At 41.5% G+C, this 22,352-nt stretch overlaps 1 protein-coding gene across 1 annotated transcript in view; it reads right to left on the reverse strand.

Moving 5' to 3' along the window:
• AKR1D1 (aldo-keto reductase family 1 member D1) overlaps positions 1 to 20,899 on the reverse strand; it is a 41,916-nt gene extending 21,017 nt beyond the window's left edge. The window contains exons 1-3 of the mRNA XM_003896652.5: positions 20,708 to 20,899; positions 8,195 to 8,362; positions 4,752 to 4,868 (exon numbers count right to left, since the gene is read on the reverse strand). Of these exons, the coding sequence (XP_003896701.1) occupies positions 4,752 to 4,868; positions 8,195 to 8,362; positions 20,708 to 20,800 (378 nt within the window). The 5' untranslated portion in view covers positions 20,801 to 20,899. The remainder of the gene's footprint in view (positions 1 to 4,751; positions 4,869 to 8,194; positions 8,363 to 20,707) is intronic.
• Positions 20,900 to 22,352: the final 1,453 nt, after the last annotated feature.

Consider the following 22,352-nt stretch of genomic DNA (forward strand, 5'->3'; position numbering starts at 1 on the left):
TCTAGAACTCTGAGCCAATACATTTCTGTTTATTATCTACTACCCAGTGTCAGGCATTCTTTTTTTTTTTCTTTTAAAGGAAATGTTTCTGAATCATCAACAGCATTCTTTTTCTGTTGTTGTTTTTTGTTTGTTTGTTTTTGAGACAAGGTCTTACTCTGCTGCCCAGGCTGGAGTGCGGTGGCATGATTATGGCTCACTGCAGCCTTGATGTCCCCAGGCTCAGGTGATCTTCCCATCTCAACCTCCTGAGCAGCTGGGACTACAGGTGTGCACCACCAAGCCTAGCTAATTCTTTTGTATATTTTTTTGTAGAGTCGGGGTTTCACCATGTTGTCCAGGCTGGTCTCGAACTCCTAGGCTCAAGTGATCCAACCTGCCTCAGCCTCCCAAAGTGCTGGGAATACAGGTGTGAGCCACTGCACCTGGCCTCAGGCATGCTTTTATAGCAGCACAAAACAGACTGAGAAGGGAATCAAGGAATTGACAAAATAATTATGCTCTTAAATTTGTCCCTAATTTGGCCAGGCACAGTGGCTTACACCTGTAATCCCTGCACTTTGGGAGGCTGAGACAGGCTGATCAACTGAGGTCAGGAGTTCAAGACCAGCCTGGCCAACACGGCAAAACCCTGTCTCTACTAAAAATACAAAAATTAGCTGGGCTTGGTGGCGGGTGCCTGTAATCCCAGCTACTCAGCAGGCTGAGGCAAAAGAATCGCTTGAACCCAGGAGGCAGAGGTGGCAGTAAGCCGAGATCATGCCACTGCACTCTAGTCTGGGCAACAAGAGCAAGACTCCATCTCAAAAAAAAATTTTTTTTCTTTAATTTTTTCTTCTAGCACATCACCTTTGTGAAACTCAACTTTCCTTTAGTGAAAACATTTTCCCCATTGTCTGCTTTAGGGAAAGACAGTGTCTTCTCAACTTCCCCCTGTCTCCCTGAGAGCAGGGAACAGTCCCTTTTCTCCTTGATGCCACATTATTACTCATGTTAATTGTCCATTCTGTCTCTGATTTCTAATCACTTTGACTTTCTCAACACTTACAACCCCCATTTCTGCTCCATATTTCTTGCCTTGTGTTTCGTAATTTTACTTACCTTCTGAATGGCCTTATGCCTCCATCATGAATTCTGTTACATGATTTTTACTTTCCCAGATTCTAATCAAGTGGTTATCAAACCTGAACCCACGTTAGATATCTTTAGGTGTTTCCTTTGACCTTCCATTGTGCCTATTTTACTCATCGTTTCATCCTGATAAGCCTCTTTGTCTGTTTCCTTCATTCCTCTTCCTCACAGTCAGGTATTATTAGAAGAATAACCCAACCCTCTAAAAATCTATGCTATTGACTCTCATTCTTGTTCATTTATCTTTTAAACATGTCATAATTTTAAACATTTTGTTGGCTAAAATTCTGTCTGCTTGACACTTAAAAAATAATAAAGTGCTAAAAATATTTTAGCAGGAAAGGTTTTCTGTTTTAAAAAGCCTAAGATTCAAAAGCATGTGAGAGTCCAAATGTGGTGGCTCATGCCTGTAATCCCAGCACTTTAGGAGGCCCCTGAGGTGGGAGGATGAAGCGGGGAGCCAGGGAGTTCAGACCCAGCATAGTCACCATAGGACCCTGTGTCTCTAAAAAAGAAAAAATTAAGAAAAATTAGGTGGAGTGTAGTGACATGCACACCTACATCTCAGCTAAGCAGGAGGCTTGAGGCAGGAGGACTGCTTGGGCTAAGGCCTCAGGCTACAGTAGACAACACACCACAAGTCCGGCCTGGGTGATAGAGCAGGATATATAGCTCTCTCTCTTTCTCTCTTTCTTTTCTCTCTTTCTTTCTCTCTTTCTCTTTCTTTCACTTTCATACTTTCTTTCTTTCTTTCTTTCTTTCTTTCTTTCTTTCTTTTCTTTCTTTCTTTCTCTGCTTCCTTCCTTCCTTCCTTCCTTCCTTCCTTCCTTCTCTCTCTCTCTTTTTTTCCTTCTTTTTCTTTCTTTCTTTCTTTCTTTCTTTCTTTCTTTCTTTCTTTCTTTCTTCTTTCTTTTCTTTCTTTCTTTCCTCTTTTTCTTTCTTTCTTTCTCTTTCTCCTCTCTTTCTTTCTTTTCTTTTTTCTCTTTTCCTCTCCTCTCTTTCCTTATTTTCTCCTTCATTCCTTCCTTCTTCCTTCAGCTATTCCTTCCTTCCTTCCTTCCTTCCTTCCTTCCTTCCCATCCAGATCCATCCAGATCCGCCGGAATCCCGAGGCAGGGATCTGTCACCAGATTTCAGGATTGTGGTGGTGGCGGATCTCGATCCGCATCCCAGGCTCAGCTGATCACTCCCACCTTAGTCTCCCAAGTAGCTGAGACCACAGGCACGTGCCACCAAGCATGGCTGATTTTTTTTGTATTTTTTGTAGAGATGGGGTTTTGCAGGTTGCCCAGGTTTGTCTCAAACTCCTGGACTCAAGTGATCTGCCAGCCTTAGCCTCCCAAAGTACTGGGACTACAGGTGTGAGCCACCATGCTCAGCTGACCCTACCTTAAGCAAACAAACAAATAAACACCAAAAAACATGTCCTATTTTAGCTTCAAATATCAATTTCCCAATTATAGGTTCAGTTGGGAGGTAATGTCACTATATTGTGTCATTTCTCACTGTTAAAATTTTACCTCTGTGCCCTTGAACCCATCAAAAGTAAGAATAAAAATTATCTATTGTCTCCAAAAAGATTTAAATGTCATTAGTTAGTCACAGAGAAGTAAATTTTATTTTCTCACTTTTAGATAGAGTCACGTGCTGCATAATGACATTTTGGTCAATGATGGACTGCATGTATGTTGGTGGCCCATAAGATTATAATAGAATTTAAAACTCCTATCACCTAGTGACATCACGTTTGTGGTGTTGCTGGAGTAAACAAACCAACTGTGCTGCCAGGTATATAAAAGTAGAGCACACATCATCATGTACAGTATATCATACTTGATAATGATAACAAACAATTTCTGTTTTTACTATGGATACAACTTATGTATTTGTTCTACTACACTTTATGATAATTTTAGCATGTTCTCCTTCTCCTTTTAAAAAATGTTAACTGTAAAAAAGCCCCAGGCAGGTCTTTCAGGAGGGATTCCAGAAGAAGACTGTTGTCACAGGAGGTGGCAGCTCCATGTGTGTTACTGCTCTGGAAGAACCTCCAGTGGGACAAGATGTGGAGGTGAAAGACAGTGATATTGATGATGCTGACCCTGTATAGGCCTAGACTAATGTGTGTGCTTGTGTCTTAGTTTTTAACAAAACAGTTAAAAAAAATTTTTAATAGACAAGAGCTTATACAATAAGAATACAAAGAAAGAATATTTTTATACGGCTGTACAACATGTTTGTGTTTTATTCATGTTATTAAAAAAGTAATTAATCGCAGCACTTTGGGAGGCTGAGGTAGGCGGACCACGAGGTCAGGAGATCGAGACCATCCTGGCCAACATGGTGAAACCCCGTCTCTACTAAAAATACAAAAATTAGCCTGGCGTGATGGCGCTTGCTTGTAGTCCCAGCTACTCGGGGGGCTGAGGCAGGAGAATCACTTGAACCCGGGAGGCGGAGGTTGCAGTGAGCTGAGATCGCACCACTGCACTCCAGCCCGGCAACAGAGCGAGACTCCGTCTCAAAAAAAAAAAAAAGTAATCAGTATTAGTGTTATTATTAAGTATTATTAAAAAGAATCAAAAAGTTTAAAAAATTAGAACATTTGTAAGGTAAAAACAGTTACAATAAGCTAATGTTAATTTATTGTTGAAGAAAAACTATTATTTGATTAATTGTGTACCCTAAGTGTGCGGTGTTTATAAAGTCTCCAGTCATGTACAGTAATGACCTAGGCCTTCACATTTACTCACTATTCACTCACTCACCCAATTTTTATCCTGCAAGTTCCATTCCTGGTAAGTGCCAGGTATAGGTGTATCTTATCTTTTATGCCATATTTTTACTATACCTTTTCTATGTTATATTTATATACACTAATATTTGCCATTGTGTTAACGTTGTCTACAGTATTCAGAATCAGAATAGTAACCTGCCGTGCAGGTTTGTAACCTAGGAGCAATCAGCTGGGCTATCTAGCCTAAGTCTGCCATAGGCTATACCATCTAGGCACAACGTGTTTGCGCTTTATTCACGTTATTACAAAAGTAATGCCATCTACCATGGTAAGTAAAACCTTACCACCTAGGTTTGTATAAGTACACTCTATATGATGTTTGCAGAACAACAAAGTTGCCTCATGACACATTTCTCAGAATGTATCCCATCGCTAAGCAACACATACATGTACACTGGGTCTTTCCAAATTTTTAAGACTTAGGTTAGAAATCTGACATTTGAACAAGAATCAACATTAACAAAGTGAGGATGAGGGCTGAGATTATGACTGTGTGAGTGGGAAGAAGGGTGTGCGTCTCAATGCTGGGCTACAGTCAGGGGACTACATGTTGGTTTGATGCAGAGAGCTTAAACTATAGTTGTAAAAACATGGTATAATAGAAATTGCATTGAATTAAAAAATCAAGAAACTTGGAAACCAAGCCTGAGTCTGCTAACATAATCTTCTTGGGTATTTGTCAGGCTAGGTCAGTACTCTCTGATCTATGGTAACAAAACACCACAATATTCAGTGGTGCTAAGTAATAAGCTAGCTTCATGCACATAGCTATTAGCTCATGGTTGCCAGGGTGCAGAGACCTGACTTAGGCATCTGAACTCACCTTAAAGGCCATGGGTACTTCAATGATGTAAAGATCCACGTAGTCTAGCTGGAGGACCCTGAGTGTCCTCTCCAGGGTTGGGCGGACCATCTCTGGGACGTGATTTGTAGCCCATAGCTGAAAGAATCAAAGAGGGATCATTAACTAATGTTCACACGATTTTTACAATAATGCAGCCCCTTTTTCTTTGTAAAGCACTCGTACACATTTTTTTTTTTTTTTTTGAGATAGGGGTCTCACTATGTTGCCCAGGCCGATCTTTATCTCCTGGGCTCAAGCCATCTGCCCACTTCAGCCTCCCAAAGTGCCAGGATTATAGGTATCAACCACCGTGCCTGGCCCCTTGTACACATTTTATTCACACATTTCATTTCACAAAAACATGTTTGTGATGCAGTGTCATCTGAGTATAGGATGAGCTGATAAAACTCTTGACACTCAGAGCCTAGCTTGAGAGCTTGTTTGGAGGTTCTAGCAGGGGAGTGCAGCTACTCACATACCCTTGACCTAGAAACCCTCCTCCTTCATCAGGGAAAGCCGTCCTCTTCTGCTGAGAGTGCAGCTTCAAGAGGTACAATTGCCCAGACAGCCAGACCAGCTGAATTAGCCCTGGTGACCAATGGGGTGACAGATGTTGCAGCCAGATCACCCTCACATCTCCAGACATAATTTTATGCAATTCTACTACAAGAGACTTACAGATCCTCCTGACCACAGAGCACCTAATTTGATGGCAGTCTTTCCCATTTCCGGGCGAATTTCCTAACTGATCCTTAGTGCTTGCATTTTTCCTCATTGTATAACTAGGGTTGCGCAATGTTCTAAATGTCCTGACCTAGCCTGATACTTTATTGTCATGCCACTCTGATAAAATGAGCAAGGAATATGGTTATGTGTGTGGCTTCACCGGGTCCTTCGCATTGTGACAGGTGGTGTGAAAGCCTGGTGAAAGTTTAAATTAGTGCACAGATTTACATTTGCTTTCACTGATTTTTGTTCTTGTTGGGCCCTAGTTAGACCCCAGAGCAATTAAGTTACTGTTTCACTAAGGCATTATTACATAATGAAGGATCAAGGTTTGGTTGATCCTACTGGAGCATGTGTACCCTTAGGTGTCTGAGACATATGGTGCCAAGGTTGCTCATACCCACAGGACAAATTAGTACATCTTTTGGATTATCAGTTTTGCTCACAGATTTTTTGGGGGCATATAAGTTTAGAATCATACTTTTCTTTTTTGTTTCTTTTGTTTTTTTGAGACGGCGTCTTGCTGTGTCACTGAGGCTGGAGCGCAGTGGCTTGATCTTGGCTCACTGCAACCTCTGCCTCCCGGGTTCAAGCGATTCTCCTGCCTCAGCCTCCCAAGTAGCTGGGATTACAGGCACCTGCCACCACACCTGGCTAATTTTTGTATTTTTAGTAGATGGGGTTTCCCCATGTTGGCCAGTCTGGTCTCAAACTTCTGACCTCAAGTGATGCTTCCTCCTCTGCCTTCCAAAGTGCTGGGATTATAGGCATGAGCCACTGCACCTGGCCTGAATCATACTTTTTTTGGTCACCAGAAAGGGCAAGCAAAATTGGTAAAATCTAATTTTTTTCCTCTGTTGGACAATGATTTTTTTTCTCGCCTTAAAAACACAGAGAAAATGTAACATGAAGAGAGTAGTGGAAAAATGTGTCACGTGTGTTTTGATGGCTACTCTGGGTCCCTTTGGTGTTACTATTGTAATCCCTTCTAAGTGGAAATTCTGTTTGATATTTTAATTTACTTTCTTTTTTCATTCCTGGGTGTAGGCTGATGATATTTTAATTTACTTTTATTCAACAAACATACATAGTATTAGCTTTGTACCAGGTTCGGTGTGACTGCTTTGTAAATGTGAACTCATAACAACTTTATGAAATAGTTGACATTATTATCCCCATTTTACAGAGAAAAAAAAACTCAGGTCCAGAAATGCTAGGCAACTCAGCCAATAGTGACAGATCTGGGCCTCTGACCTGGGCAATCTTGTACCAGTCTGGGCACTCAATCACCCCCACATTGCCTCTCAGGTGCTGCTGAACTGCAGCGAAGACAATCCTGATGAGGCAATTACATGAACTCAGCTGCACATGCTATTTCTGTTTACTTAAGTAAACACCAATATTTCGCCCAAGTATGCTTTATTACATACAGCCCATATTGACATTGTATATGTATGAATATTGCTTTCCATTCACAACTGTACTTTTTGGACAATTTAAAGGATTAAAGTTAAAGGACAATTTAAAGCATGTTTTGACCACCTTTTCCTTGTATGCTAACTTTAGCCCCATCATAGTGAGAAATGACTCTTACAATATGAGTCATTAAGTGAAAGGCTTGTATAATGTGCCTACCCAGGAAGCCCATATAGCTGGCTTTTGGATTGGTGACCTTATGAGCTTGTTTTTGTTTTAAATTTACATTTGTTTGCTTTTATTAAACAAAATCTAGGCCGGGCGCGGTGGCTCACGCCTGTAATCCCAGCACTTTGGGAAGCCGAGGCAGGCGGATCACGAGGTCAGGAGATCAAGACCATCCTGGCGAACACGGTGAAACCCCGTCTCTACTAAAAATACAAAAAAATTAGCTGGGCACGGTGGCGGGCGCCTGTAGTCCCAGCTACTCGGGAGGCTGAGGCAGGAGAATGGCGTGAACCCGAGAGGCGGAGCTTGCAGTGAGCCGAGATCGCACCACCGCACTCCAGCCTGGGCGGCAGAGCGAGACTCCGTCTCAAAAAAAAAAAAAAAAAAAAAAATCTAAATGCCATTTCTGAGTTAATTACATTTGCTCAAATTCTTTTTTTTTTTTTTTTTTTTTTTTTTTTGAGATAGGGTCTTGCTCTGTCACTCAGGTTGGAGTGCAGTGATATGAACATGACTCATTGCAGCCTTGACCTCCCTGGCTCAAGCCATCCTCCTGCCTCAACCTCCCAAAAAGCTGGGACTACAGGTGCAAGCTACCATGCCTGGCTAATTTTTGTATTTTTTTTTTTTGTTGAGACAGGGTTTTGCCATATTACCCAGGTTGGTCTTGAACTCCTGAGCTCAAGCAAAACACCTGCCTCAGCCTCCCAAAGTGAGGATTAGAGGCGTGAGACACTGCACCCAGCCAAATACTTTTTTAAAACCCTCTTTCTCTCCCCCAAATGCTACTCTGCTTACTTCTCCCAAATTAATAAATAATTCATTAATATGATACAAGAATGTCGAAAATCCTATTTTGCATGATTTTGGTTCATTTTAACACTTATCTTTTAAACAAAGAAACAACCCAAACTGTTATTAAGTACTGCGTACTCATGAATGCAATCACACACACACACACACACACACACACACACACAGAAGATGAATAATAAAATGAACACCTGAAACCTTCTCACTGTCCCCATTGGAGGCTGAAGGCAAGATCTCACCTTTCCACAGTAGAAAATATCTTCCCTCCGCACCTTTCCTTCTGCTATCTTCTCCCTGATGGCCTCCCCAACTTCATGTTCATTTTGGTAGATGTAGGCGCCATCAATATGTCGGTACCCTGTGTCAATAGCAACCTTCACCGATGTTGCACAGGCTCCCTTAGGGGTCTGAAGTGACAAAGAGGTTGGGTTTGGGGAAAAGAGAAATGGTCTTTCCTTTAATCATCATTAATCAGGACACTTTGCATGTACGTTCCTTTACAGCTAGAATGACACATTCCCAATTCCTTGCTGTTGTGATTGGAAGATGGTGTTCAGCAGCAGGAGAAACTTACCTCCCAGGGGCCTCCCCTCCCTCAGTGGGAGACACTATCTGTCCCAGGTCTGCCCTCAGCTTTGTGGCATCAAAAATGTGATTTGGGCCGGGTGCGGTGGCTCACACCTTTAATCCCAGCACTTTGGGAGGCTGAGGCGGGAGGATCACGAGGTCAGGAGATTGAGACCATCCTGGCTAACACGTTGAAGCCCCGTCTCTACTAAAAATACAAAAAATTAGCCAGGCATGGTGGCTGGTGCCTGTAGTCCCAGCTACTCGGGAGGCTGAGGCAGGAGAATTACATGAGCCTGGGAGGTGGAGCTTGCAGTGAGCCAAGATTGTGCCACTGCACTCCAGCCTGGGCGACAGAGCAAGACTCCATCTCAAACAAACAAACAAACAAAATGTGATTTGGTCAATATTTCCTGTGACATGAGAATTCATGGAAGCCTTTTTTATCGGAGGGCACGAGCTGATTGAAGAAGGCTAAATTATAAATCAAAGGTTGGGTAAACAAATTGAGATGTATCCACAGAATGGAATACTCCTCAGTAAAAAAAAGAATGAAGTAGGCCTGGTGTGGTGGTTCACACCTGTAATCCCAGGACTTTGGGAGGCTGAGACAGGAGGATTGCTTGAGGCCAGGAGTTTGAGACCAGCCTGGGCAACATAGGGAGACTCCATCTAGACAAAAATTAAAGTAATTAGCTGGGTGTGGTGGCATGCGCCTTTGGTCTCAGTTACTTGGGAGGGTAAGGTAGGGGGATTGCTTGAGCCTGAGAGTTCAAGGCTGTGGTGAGCCATGATCATGCCACTGCACTCCAGCCTGGGCAACAGAGACCCTGTCTCAAAAAAAAAAAAAAAAAAAAAAAAAAAAAAAGAAATGTAGCATTGATGACAACACATAGTATGGATGAATCTCAAAATAATTATACTGAGTGAAAGAAGCCAGCCCAAAAAGAATAAATACTTCAGTTTTTCTCTTCTAGCATTTTATATAAATGGAATCACAGTCTGTGGCGACAGACATAGATCAGTGATTGTCTGGGGTCGGGAGTTGGGGAAGTGTGGGTGGGAGGAGGGATCACAAAGTGACATGAGGAAGCTTATAGAGTTGATAGCTATGTTCATTATTTTGATGGTGGTGATGGCCTCGCAGATAAATATACATCAGACTCATCAAATTGTATACTTTAAATATGGACAGTTTATTATATGTCAGTTATGTCTCAATAAAACTGAGGAAAAATATTGTTGAGGAACATTTTATGTTTTAGGATATATTTTAATAAAATTTGGTAGCTACATCTTTGTTCATTTTATTAACTCACATTAAACTTAAGAATGAGCATATCCTGTCCCCTGAACACTGGTTTTTCATTTGCTATGGTTTGATTATTTTTGTCCCCTCCAAAACTCATGCTGAAACTGAATCTCCAATGTAAAAAACGGTGTTGAGAGGTGGGGCCTAATAGGAGGAGTTTGGGATTAATGCCACCATAAAAAGGGCTTGTGGGAGTGGGTTCTCACTCTTCTGTCATGTGAGTAATGGTGTCTCTCCCCTCCAGAGAATGCAGCATTCAAGGTGCACCCTTGGAGGCAGACAGACTGGGCCCTAACCTGCTGGCATCTTGATCTTGGACTTTCCAGCCTCCAGAACTGTAAGAGAATAAACTTCTGTTCTTTATCAGTTACCCAGTCTCAAGCATTCTGTTACAGCACACAAAATAGAGCAAGACACCATTTTTCAGATTCCACAGAAATCCCTATGCCTCGGTTTTGATGGCATTTAAATACGAGTGTGTTTCATTTTTGTTACATTTTTTTAATGAGAAACAGCAATGAGATTTCCCTGAAGACAAACATCTAGTCTCATCAAATATAATTTTCAAAGCATCTTTTAGAGAGTGTGTTGTGTGAGAGGGTTAGTTCTATTTTCTGATTTGCGCTGACTTGGTATTGAAGGTTGATTGTTCTGATCTTGCTCAACAAATGTTGGTCAACTACTTGTGCTTTCTTTAGTGTTCTAACCAAATGCTGGACAAATCACATCAGACATGTGAACTCTGGTCCACAGCTATTGATTTGTTGTAGGCTGAGCAAGAGAATAAATCTGAAATGTATTTCTAGTGAATTTATAGTCCTGGGCAGGAAACAGAAGGCTTTGGGAGCATATATTGTATTTTTGCCCCCTGCCGCTTCAGCTGAAAGTCGTCACTATAGAGAAGATAAGAGGATACGAAAAATTAACAAACTGGCTACATAGATGATATTATAAGATTCATAGTCACAAATATCAAATAGCTTGGAGAAGGAGACACACATTCCAGGAATATTAGAAATATTTGTTTGGTTAATTAACAACATGATTAATAGGACTTGGAGAGTAATTGAGTCAAAAGGCCAGAAAAAGCCTGTAAAATGAGATGTTATGAATGACAAGTGTGACAACCAAAGTACAGTGGGAAGGGGAAGTGAGGCATGGTGTCCAGAAATTTACAGGGAAGCAAATAAACATCTGTTTTCATTCTCAAGTATCTACATTATTATTATTATTATTATTATTATTATTAGAGACAGGGTCTCTGTCACCCAGGCTGGAGTACAGTGGCACAATTATGGCTCACTGCAGCCTCAGCCTCCTGGGCTCGAGTGATTCTTCCACCTCAGCCTCCCGAGTAAGTGGGACTACAGGCATGTGCCACCATGCCTGGCTAACATTTTTGTAGAGATGGGGTTTTGCCATGTTGCCCATGCTGGTCTCAAACTCTTGGGCTCAAGCGATCCTCCTGCCTTGGCCTCCCTCTACATATATATTATTAATACATGAAGCTTAATACTAGATGGTAAATAGAATCTCAGAAACATCACTGAGATTTTGTGGGCTGGAACTGATCATTTAAATGAAGAGCTAAAGTACACAATGAAGGGTGCCGCAGACAAATACATATTAAAATAGGCGCTTGTATTTTCAAAGATTAACCCAAAAAATGAAGTACAGAAGAGAGCATTTAGGATAAAGAAAGTATGGCCAGGGATTGTGGCTCACACCTGTAATCCCAGCACTTTGAGAGGTCAAGGTGGGCAGATCAACTGAGGTCAGGAGTTCAAGACCAGCCTGGCGAACATGGTGAAACCCCACTTCTACTAAAAAATACAAAAATTAGCCAGGCGTGGCAGTGAGCGCCTGTAATCCCAGCTACTTGGGAGGCTGAGGCAGGAGCATCTCTTGAACCTGGGAGACATAGGTTGCAGTGAGCCGAGATCATGCCACTGCACTCCACCCTGGGTGACAGAGCGAGACTCTGTCTCAAAAAGAAGGAAGGTAGGAAGAAAGGAAGGAAGGAGGGAAGGAGGGAAGGAGGGAAGGAGGGAGGGAGGGAGGGAGGAAGGGAGGGAGGGAAGGAAGGAAGGAAAGAAAGAAGGAAAGAGAGAGGTAAAGGCAAGGGCTAAGGCAGGAGTGTAGTCCACCATGGTGCTGCATATTTGGATGATGACTCATTTAACAAGGATTATGGCACAGAAACAAGTTATAGTAGTGAAAATCTTCAATTATTCAGCTATCACCGCGTAGTCTCTTCTAAAAGCTGGATGTTTACTATTGACTTATTTATTTATATGTTTATATTTATATACTTGCTGAAAAATATTGTCCCTTAGAAGGCAGAAGCAGCAGTGAGATGTATTACTATTTTATACTTAATTCTAATCAATATGGAGGAACTAGTTGGGACTGTGGACATGAGGACCACACTTTCTAATTCTTTTTTGTTGTTGTTGTTAGACGGAGTCTCGCTCTGTCGCCAGGCTGCAGTGCAGTGGTGTGATCTCGACTCACTGCAACCTCCACCTCCCGGGTTCAAGCGATTCTCCTGCCTCAACCTCCTGAGTAGCTGGGACTCCAGGCACGCGCCACCACGCCCAGCTAATTTTTGTACTTTTAGTAGAGACGGGGTTTCACCACGTTGACCAGGATGGTCTCAATCTCTTGACCTTGTGATCTGCCAGCCTCGGCCTCCCAAAGTGCTGGAATTATAGGCATGAGCCAGTGCACCTGGCCCACACTTTGTAATTCTTAAATGTGGCACAAAGAAATTCTACATAAATTCTGACACATTTTTTAGGAAAACCAGTTTTGAAAAAAAATCAGAAAGATCAAATAGGATACCACATAAATGATATGATAGGAGAATCTAAAATATAAAAATTTGATTCCACAATGAAGGACAATCCCACTGAACATTAAACCAAAAAATCCGGTTTCCTAAAATGACTGACAGCATCTCCTTCTACTTAAGAAAATTAAAAATGCTAGATTAGGCCGGTGTGGTGGCACACGCCTGTAATCCCAGCACTTCGGGAGGCTGAGGTGGGAGGATCGCTTGGGCCCAGGAGTTTGAGAACAGCCTGGGCAACATGGCGAAACCCCATCTCTATAAAAACTACAGAAATTAGCCGGGTCTGGTGACTCGCTTGAGCCTGGGAGGCAGAATTTGCAGGGAGCCATAATCATGCGAATGCGCTTCAGCCTGGGTGACAGAGCAAGACCCTGTCTCAAAAAAAGAAGAAAAAAAAAACCAAAGAAACAAAACTAGATTAAAACTTTTAAAAAGTGCTGAAAAGACAGTAGGCATTTATTAATTCAAACTAAATTTTATGGGAAAGTCTGAATGCAGAAATGAGAGGTGCAGGAGATGAAAAAGTTAAGTAAAAAACTCCCTGAAAGGCTATGGCCACCTCCAGTCCCTCGGAGATTTCATAACCTATGTAACCAGAGTCTGCTGACCAGTTTAATGTGGTCACTGGGTAGCAGTGCCTCCAGGGCACCTGGAGCAAACACACACAAATGCTGTCTGAAAGAAAATACTTGTTTTTCACCCTTGATGCACGCTCACAAATACTTTTTTTAAAGTAGTATTAACCTGCACACAGTTGAAGAATTCGGGTACCCCAGAAAACAAAGTTCCATAAAGGAAGACTGGCAGAAACAATTGAGAGCCTAAACAGAACCATAGATCCTAATATTGGAACTATCATTAGAATGAAATTGCACCTGTATCTTACACCATACACAAAAAGTCAACTCAAAATGGATTAAAGATTTTTAAGACCAGAAACTGTAAAATTCCTAGAAGAAAACATAAGGGAAAAAGCATCATGACGTTGGGGTAGGCGATGATTTCTTGGATATGACACCAAAAGCACAAGAAACAAAAGCAAAAATAGGTTGTTGGGACTACATCAAGCTAAAAAGCCTCTGCACAGAAAAGGAAACACTCAACAGAGTTAAAAGGCAACCTATGGAATACGAGAAAATATTTGCAGACCATATACCTCACAAGGTGTTAATATCCCAGATATAATTAAAAGGAACTTCTACAACTCAATAGCAAAAAAACAAAAACAAAAAACAAACAAAAACATCCCAAAGAAAAAACTAACCTGATTAAAAAGTTGGCAAAGGAGTTGAGTACACATTGCTCCAGAGAAGACATACAAATGGCCAATAGGTATATGAGAAGATACTCAACATCGCTATCCATCTGGGAAATGCAAATCAAAACTACAATTAAATAACACCTCGCACCCATTAGGATGACTATTATCAAAAAACTGAAAGATAACAATTATTGGTGAGGATGTAAAGAAATTACAACTCTTGTTCACTGTTGGTGGAAATTTAAAATGGTGCAGCTACTATGGAAAACAGTATGGAGTTTCCTAAAAAAATAAAGATATATTAGACCATGTTGGTCAAGAAAAAAAATTAAAAATAGAACTACTATATGATCCAGCAATCCTACTTCAGGGTGTATATCCAAAGGAAATAAAATCACTATCTTGAGGAAATATTTGCACTTCCATGTTCACTGTAGCATTGTTCACAATAGGTAAGATATGGAAACAACCAAAATGGTCACTGACAGATGAGCAGGTAAAGAAAATGTGGTACATAAACAGTGTAATATTATTCAGCCTCAAAAAAGAAGGAAATTCTGCAATACGCAACAACATGGATGAACCTGGGGGACGTTATACTAAGTGAAATAATTCAGTCACAGAGTAATACCGCAATAAAAAATCGGAATTATTACTCAAAAGTTAAAATAACTATGATTGTTTTGATTAAAGAAAGAAACTTGAGGCTGGGCATGGTGGCTCATGCCTATAATCTCAGCACTTTGGGAGGCTGATGCAGGAGGATTGCTTGATGCTAGGGGTTTGAGACTGGCCTGGGCAACATAGTAAGACTCTGTCTTACAATAAAATAATAAAATAAAATAAAAGCAAAAATTAAAAAATTATCCAGGCACGGTGACGTACACCTGTCTGTACTCCTAGCTACTTGAGAGGCAGAGGCAGGAGGATTGCTTGAGTCCAGGAGTTGAGATCTTCAGTGAGCTACGACTGCACCACTGCGGTCCAGCCTGGGTGACAGAAGACCCTCATCTCTATTTAAAAAAAAATTAAATTTAAAAACAAAGAAATAAATGTGAAAATCTCTGTAGAGGACAGGAAACTATGAAAAGTACCCTAGAAGATTTAGGAAAGAACCAAACACAGCAATTCTATAAACAAAACAAACAAACAAAAATCTGGTAAGACATCTAAAATTAAATGGATGCATCAGTAGCATATCGGACATGGCAAGAAGGAATTAGGTAGAAGGAAGAAGGTAAATCAGCAGAAATGATCCAGCACTGCTTCTCCATGTTAATGTCCAGCATTCCCCATGTCTTTTGAAAATGACGCAGAAGCTGCTGCCTTGGAACATGTGCTCCAGGCAGGATCTACCTGCATATTGCCTCCTAGTCACCAGACCAATAATTAGTTGTTCCAAGAGGGGGTTTCCAGTGAATATCACTTGGTATTGGAGTCACGTTAGAATATATCCTTCTAAATATAAAAGGTAGGAGTTCTTGCCAGGCGTGGTGGCTCATGCCTGTAATCCCAGCACTTTGGGAGGCTGAGGGGGGTGAATCACCTGAGGTTGGGAGTTAGAGACCAGCCTGATCAACAGGGAGAAACCCCGTCTCTACTAAAAATACAAAAATTAGCTGGGTGTGGTGGTGCACACCTGAAGTCCCAGCTACTCAGGAGGCTGAGGCAGGAGAATGGCTTGAACCCGGGAAGTGGAGGTTTTGGTGAGCCGAGATTGATCGCACCATTGCCCTCCAGCCTAGGCAACAAGAGCAAAAGTCTGTCTAAAAAAAAAAAAGGTAGGAGTTCCTTTTATATTTTGGATATTATCCCTTATGAGATCTCCTGGCTGAATAAAGGCAGAGGGTGATACACTGAGGGAACTACACACCGAGACACCACGTGCAATGCAGGTGGAGAGCAGGTGTGAGAGTGGATCTTGGGGTGCAGCATCAAGAGGAAGGTCGAATTTCAAGTTGGATAAAGGAGAGTTTATTGATATGGAAACACTATCCTCTGATACCTCACTTAACACCTCAGGAAACAGCGGTAACACACTGCTAGTGTAACTCTTGAAATCTTGCAAAAAGTGAGATCCATATACATGAAGTAGACGTTCCAGAAATACCATGGCAGATGATCAAGAGAGGGCTCAGGAAGCTCAGAGAAGGGAGCCCACTATAGTGGATATACTACGTAAGGTCGGAAACCCGCGGATGATCTGTGTTTTGCAGCAGGGCCCAGATAACACTCCTTTTACCAGAGAGATAGCAATGCTTTAGCGACAAAAATACCAGAGTTGTTGAGCTCAATTACAGCTGTCCTCTGTAGACAAGGTAGACTGTGTGAGATGTTGAAAAACTAGGTTTAATAAAAAGAATTAGGGCCCAGGTGTGGTGGCCCAGACCTCTAACTTCAGCACTTCAGGAGACCAAGACAGGAGGATTGCTTGAGCCCAGGAGTTCAAGACCAGCCTGGGCAACATAGTGAGATCCTGTCCTTGTTTTTAAAGCTAGGAATGATGGAATTTTAAAATAATAGAGGCTACATGGTAGTACTAACTTCAGAAGTGAAGTGGGCACTGTTATCAAAATGAGTGGTATCCAAAGAGCATGACCTGCAGAGATGCTTTGCAGAGATGGTTAATTAGACATGAAATCCCTAGAGTTTTCAGGCAACATACAGGATGCTCAGTTAAATTTGAAATTCAAATGGGCAAGACTTTTTTGTATATGCACATTCCAAATATTAAATGGGATGGAACATACTTATATTTTAAAATGACTCATTGTTCATCTGAAGTTCAAATTTACCTGGATATCTTATATTTTTACTTGCTAAACCTGGCAACTCTACCCTAAAGACAAGTTAGATAGGCAGCCAACAAGTGTATTGCATAATTTACAGAAACCAAAGCAGTCTACATGGATTATTGGGCTGGGCATGGTGGGCTCATGCCTATAATCCCAGCAATTTTGAAGGCCAAGGTGGGAGAGTCGCTTGAGTCCAGGAGTTTCAGACCATCCTGGGCAACATAGAAATATCTCGTTTCTATTAAGAATTAAACAAAAAAATGGATTACTGGAAGGCTGATGGAAGTTCTTTCAAGATAAAGTCATAGGTATGGCTGTATACTAGGAAAAGCATTAAGAAGGAAGCACACTACCCAGAAGGCGCCCTCAGGCTCCACAGACGGCATATTCCATACTTGCAGTACTATCCCTACCCATTTACTGAGTGACATGAATACACCAGGTTTCAGTAGGCCCAGAATGGGGAAGGGCTCAGCAGAAGTCTAGACTTTACCACAAGCATCCCTGCCACTTGGGCCATATGACCCAGCAGGCCCTATTGTTTACATGTGGCATGGAATTTATGGCAAGCCTCAGTGGGAGAATTACAAGGTAAGCCTGTAGGGTTCTGGAGCAAGTCATGCCATCTACATTGATGACATTGCTGCTGAGCCCTGTAGAGATAGTATATCTGGCCATGGGCCGTGATGTGACTGTGTGGCCAGAGCTGCCCATTGTGAGCTGGGTTATATAAAATCCACTACAACATAAGTTTGGGTGGGTCAGTGGCAATCCATTGTAAGATATAATTGGCACATTTGTGATTAGACACAAGTTGGACAAGACAGCATGCCATCCAGATGTCATCCAAAATCTGAATGAGTTGCTGTTGCTTACAAATTAATAATTACTTTACAGTGTTCTCCAAAAAGTGTTACAAGACTGGCCAACAACTGGATTATTATTCATGATGATTGTCTGTACTGGAGGACAAGCTGCCACCCTCTTGTAGTGTGATCTCTACTGTGTCCTCAATAATAGTCCCCCGAGTGTTAGTTGCTTGTGTTTTTTCTTTTTTCTTGTAGAAATAAAGAGGAAAATAAAGCATTGCTTGCACTCATGTCAGTATCAAAACGGGGAAGTAGGACAAAATGGATAAATAGGCTTAACTCTCTGAAACCATTCATTTATGCTTTCTGCCTGGCCCCTGGTCCCCTTAGGTAGAGCTTATGAGACCTTCACCCTGTCTTCAGCTTAAAACCAGATCAGAAAAAATTACTTGGTGTAAGAGCAAGGCTTTTCTTTCCTCAGGTGAAACAAAGCTCCCTGGGGGATCAGAAGAGGGGAATTAGATGGGCATTGGGGAGAAAGTAAGGAATGTTTAGGGCTGGGTGTCATAGCTCATGCCTATAATCCCAGCACTTTGGGAGGCTGAGGCAGGCAGATCACTTAAGCCCAGGAGTTCGAGACCAGCCTGGGCAACACGGCAAAAACCTGCCTCTAATAAAAATAAAATAAATAAAATAAAAGGAATGTTTAAAGGATGGCACATTCCTGAGAAATGGGTTCTGAGCCCTGCACCCCCACCTCCCTCTGCTCAGGGGCAAAACTGTAGTGGGTGTTTTAGGCTTCTCCTGGGTACCCACCAAGAGCTTGGACTGCACTTCTCCTTTGCCCCATGGCTCATTCAGATTCTGAAAACTTGCTGCAACTACAGCAGTCTCAACCAGAGCCACTCAGGAAGGAATATTCCCCCATCTAACTTTCTGGGCCATGCCTTCTCTGTAGCTTGTACCCCATAATTAGACTTGCTCATCATTTCTTTCATCTTTGAACAATAGTTATCTCCTGTAAGGGACTTACATGGGGGAGGTATAACAAATGATAGAGAATATAGTTTTGAGAATCTCTGCATATATGTGGTTGGAGCCAAGATTATGAATGAGATCATAAAGAGACATTGTACAAAGAAAGAAGAGAAAGGGGCCAAGGATCAAACTCATATAATTGTTCCAAGAGTAATTTTCAATTGCATTACCAAAAACAAGGGAGGTGGGCAGTTGAAGTGGAATGTGGGATTGTGATCCAAGTTTTAACTACTCTTGCCTCGTCTGCCTTCCATTCTCTATGCTACAACCTGAGTTTTATCTTTCAAAAACACAGATCTAGTGATGCTCTCTCTTTGCTTCTAAACTTTAGATGATGTGTCATTACTATAGAATGAAGTTTCAACTCCTAGCTGAGCATAGTGGCTCATGCCTGTAATTCTAGCACTTTGGGAAGCTGAGGCGGGTGGATTGCTGGAACCCAGGAGTTCAACACCAGCCTGGGCAATATGATGAAACCCCTTCTCTACAAAAAATACAAAAATTAGCTGGGCATGGTGGCGCCTGCCTGTGGTCCCGGCTACTTAGGAGGTTGAGTCAGGATGATTGCTTGAGTCTGGGAGGCAGAGGTTGCAGTGAGCCAAGATTGCATCATTGCACTCCAGCCTCGGTGACAGAGTAAGACCCTGCCTCAGACAAACAAACGAACAAACAAAGTTCCAACTCCTTACCATGGTGTTCAAGGTCCTTGGTAATCCAACAAAATTCCAACTCCTTAGCATGGTGTTCAAGGTCCTTGGTAATCCAACAGAGTTTCAACTCCTTGGCATGGTGTTCAAGGTCCTTGGTAATCCCTGTCTTAATCTGCATTTTCAGATTCAGTTACCATCACCATTAACTCCCTGTGCCAGGCACTATGGGCTTGGCATTCCCTGGATATATCATATATCCTTCTCTGTCTAAATAAAATATCTCTATACTTCTTATTGCCAAAAATGTCCTGCTTTAGGTGTGCTTCTCTGTCTGGTACATTCATGCTCAACTTCAAATAGTTCATTCATACATGACCACTCAAATTTCGGTAGCATTTCTACACATGTCACTGTTTGTTCTCATAATCAGCATTAAATGTTGAACTGCAACAAGGAAAAGATATTCTCACAAGCTGAAACTTTACTGTTTTAAAGGAAGCCTGTTTCAATCTTCATGGTCAAATTTAATTATTTCCATTTCTATGCTGATATGGTTTGGCTGTGTCCCCACCCAAATCTCATCTTGAATTATAGTTCCCATTATCCCCACATGTTATGGGAGGGACCCAGTGAGAGGTAATTGAATCATGGAGGAGGTTACTTCCATGCTGTTCTCAGGATAGTAAGTTCTCATGACATTTGATGGTTTTACAAGGGGCTTTTCCCCTTTGGTTCAGCACTTCTCCTTGCTTCCATTTTATGAAGAAGGACATGTTTTCTTCCCCTTCTGCCAAGATTGTAAGTTTCTTGAGGTATCCCCAGCCATGCTGAACTCTGAGTCAATTAAACCTCTTTCCTTTATAAATTACCCAGTCTCTAGGGTATGTCTTTAATAGCAGCATGAGAATTGACTAATACATACGCTTTCAGAGACTGTTTACAAAGAGTTCTAGAATAGCATTGATCCTTATCTTTGTCATGCTACAATTAGTTGTAAAGAATCTGCCCCATCTATTTGATTTTTAATCCCTGGATAACACAGACATCGTTTTTCTCAATATGACACTTCTATCACCTAATGCTTAGTGCATGGCAAGTATTCACTAGGTGTTTGTTAGACTGAACTAAAAATTATCTAATATTAAAAAAACACAAGTCATAAACACACAAATTTCATGTGACTCAGTTCACTCTAGTAATCAGCATTTAGCTAAATTTCAGTAAAGGAAGCAGAAAGTTCTCCTTCTCTAATCCAAACTAATTTTTAATCATGAATTGATTTGTTTAACCTTTGGCTCAATACCTATTCAGTAAATAGTAGTCCTTTCATTATTACAAATTGAGGTTGCTTCCATTACTACAAAAAGTAAGTCAATGAGATCTGCTTAAAATAAATTGCAGATCATGCTATAGGCAAATGTTAAAAGAAACAAACAAGCAAACAAAGAGAGAAAAGATAAGCTTACTGATTTAGGCTCTGAGTAGGTACCAAGTCCGATGATGGGAATGCTGTTTCCATCACTTAGAGGTATGCGGTGACTTGCAGCACTGAGATCCATTGTGGAGAGAGAATCCGATTGTAGGAGTGATTCTGAACACCACAGAGAGTCTTTTTAAAAAGGTGTCCTAGAGCCTATTCAATCAAAGAAAGGAAGGCCAGAGGGAGGAGCAGAGGGAAGGGAGATTAACACACCTATTTCTCAACCTGTTTTTTTTTCAAGGTTGTCCTGGAAATCCTAAGCATGGTTGTCCTTTGAACTTCATCAGAGGCTTGTAAAACATAACCTATTGAGAGCTTATGCTTACTTCTTCACAACAAAATATTGAAAAAAACAAAAAGAAGCAAATCTATCTGGCCTCTATCAGTTAGGATGTTTTGTTGGCAAATAAGAGACTGATATAGTTTGGCTGCATCCCCAGCCAGATCTCATCTTGAATTGTAGCTCCAATAATCCCCAACATCATGGGAGGGACTTGGTGGGAGGTAATTGAATCATAGGGGCGTGTGTTTCCCATGCTGTTCTTGTGATAGTGAATAAGTCTCACAAGATCGGATGGTTTTATGAAGGACAGTTCCCCTGCACATGCTCTCTTGCCTCCTGCAATGTAAGACGTGCCTTTGCTCCTCCTTCACCTTTTGCCACGATTGTGAGGCCTCCCCAGTCATGTGGAACTGTGAGTCCATTAAATCTCTTTTTCTTTATAAATTACCCAGTCTCAGTTGTCTTTATCAGCAGTGTGAGAATAAACTAATACACAGATCTATCTTAAATTCTCTTAAACTATAATGGAAATTTATTGGTTCATATTCCTCAAATTCTGGCAGTAGGGCTAGCTTCAGGGGAGAGTAGACGTTTTCTAGGACTTCCTGGGAGATTTGGATGCAGCAGGACTGGAAAGGGATCTAGGATCTTTATCACAAGTTAAGCTTATCACCAGTTAAACTGGACTAGAGGAACAATAACATGGCCAGGACCAATTTCTCACTTCTCGTTCTTCTCTCTGCCTTCTTGTTCTCTCAGGAAGCTCTCTCTCTCTCTCTCAGTTCCCTTAACATTGAAAAGTGTTTACTGACTGTCCTTGGAGTGACAAGGTTTCAGTTTCAAACAACAAAAAAGAGATCTTACTTTCTCAGTAGCTCAAACAGTAGTCCCAAAATTGAAACTTATTGGCCTTGATTGCCTTTCTTGGTTCGTGGATCCTTCACAAAATCAATCACAGTGGCCAAAAGAAATAAAAGACATTTCCCTAAAAGAGTTAGAAGTTATTTCTAAATTTGGAGTTGGGGGTTGAAGGAGTGCAGGAAATTCCACCCCAACATATGGCTTCCTGGTATAATGAAGATTTTGAAGTAAAGACCCTTAGAGATCAACAGGCTCTGGAAAAGAGTTTTCCCTGTCTACATAAAGATAGGATGGACCCACCAAGGAGAATAGGTCTTCATGATCTATTACAAAACAAGAAGACCAAGAATGTGTTGGGAGTCAGAAACTGATACCCCAAAATATGGCACTTTGACATACCAAACTGGAAAAGCCTCAAGGTCTCTCTGACCTCTACTCCCCACCACCTCTCCCAAAGTGAAATTCCTTTATCTGCCTAAGATCCAGA

Source organism: Papio anubis, chromosome 4 (genome assembly GCF_008728515.1).
Source record: "Papio anubis isolate 15944 chromosome 4, Panubis1.0, whole genome shotgun sequence".
Lineage (NCBI taxonomy): Eukaryota > Metazoa > Chordata > Mammalia > Primates > Cercopithecidae > Papio > Papio anubis.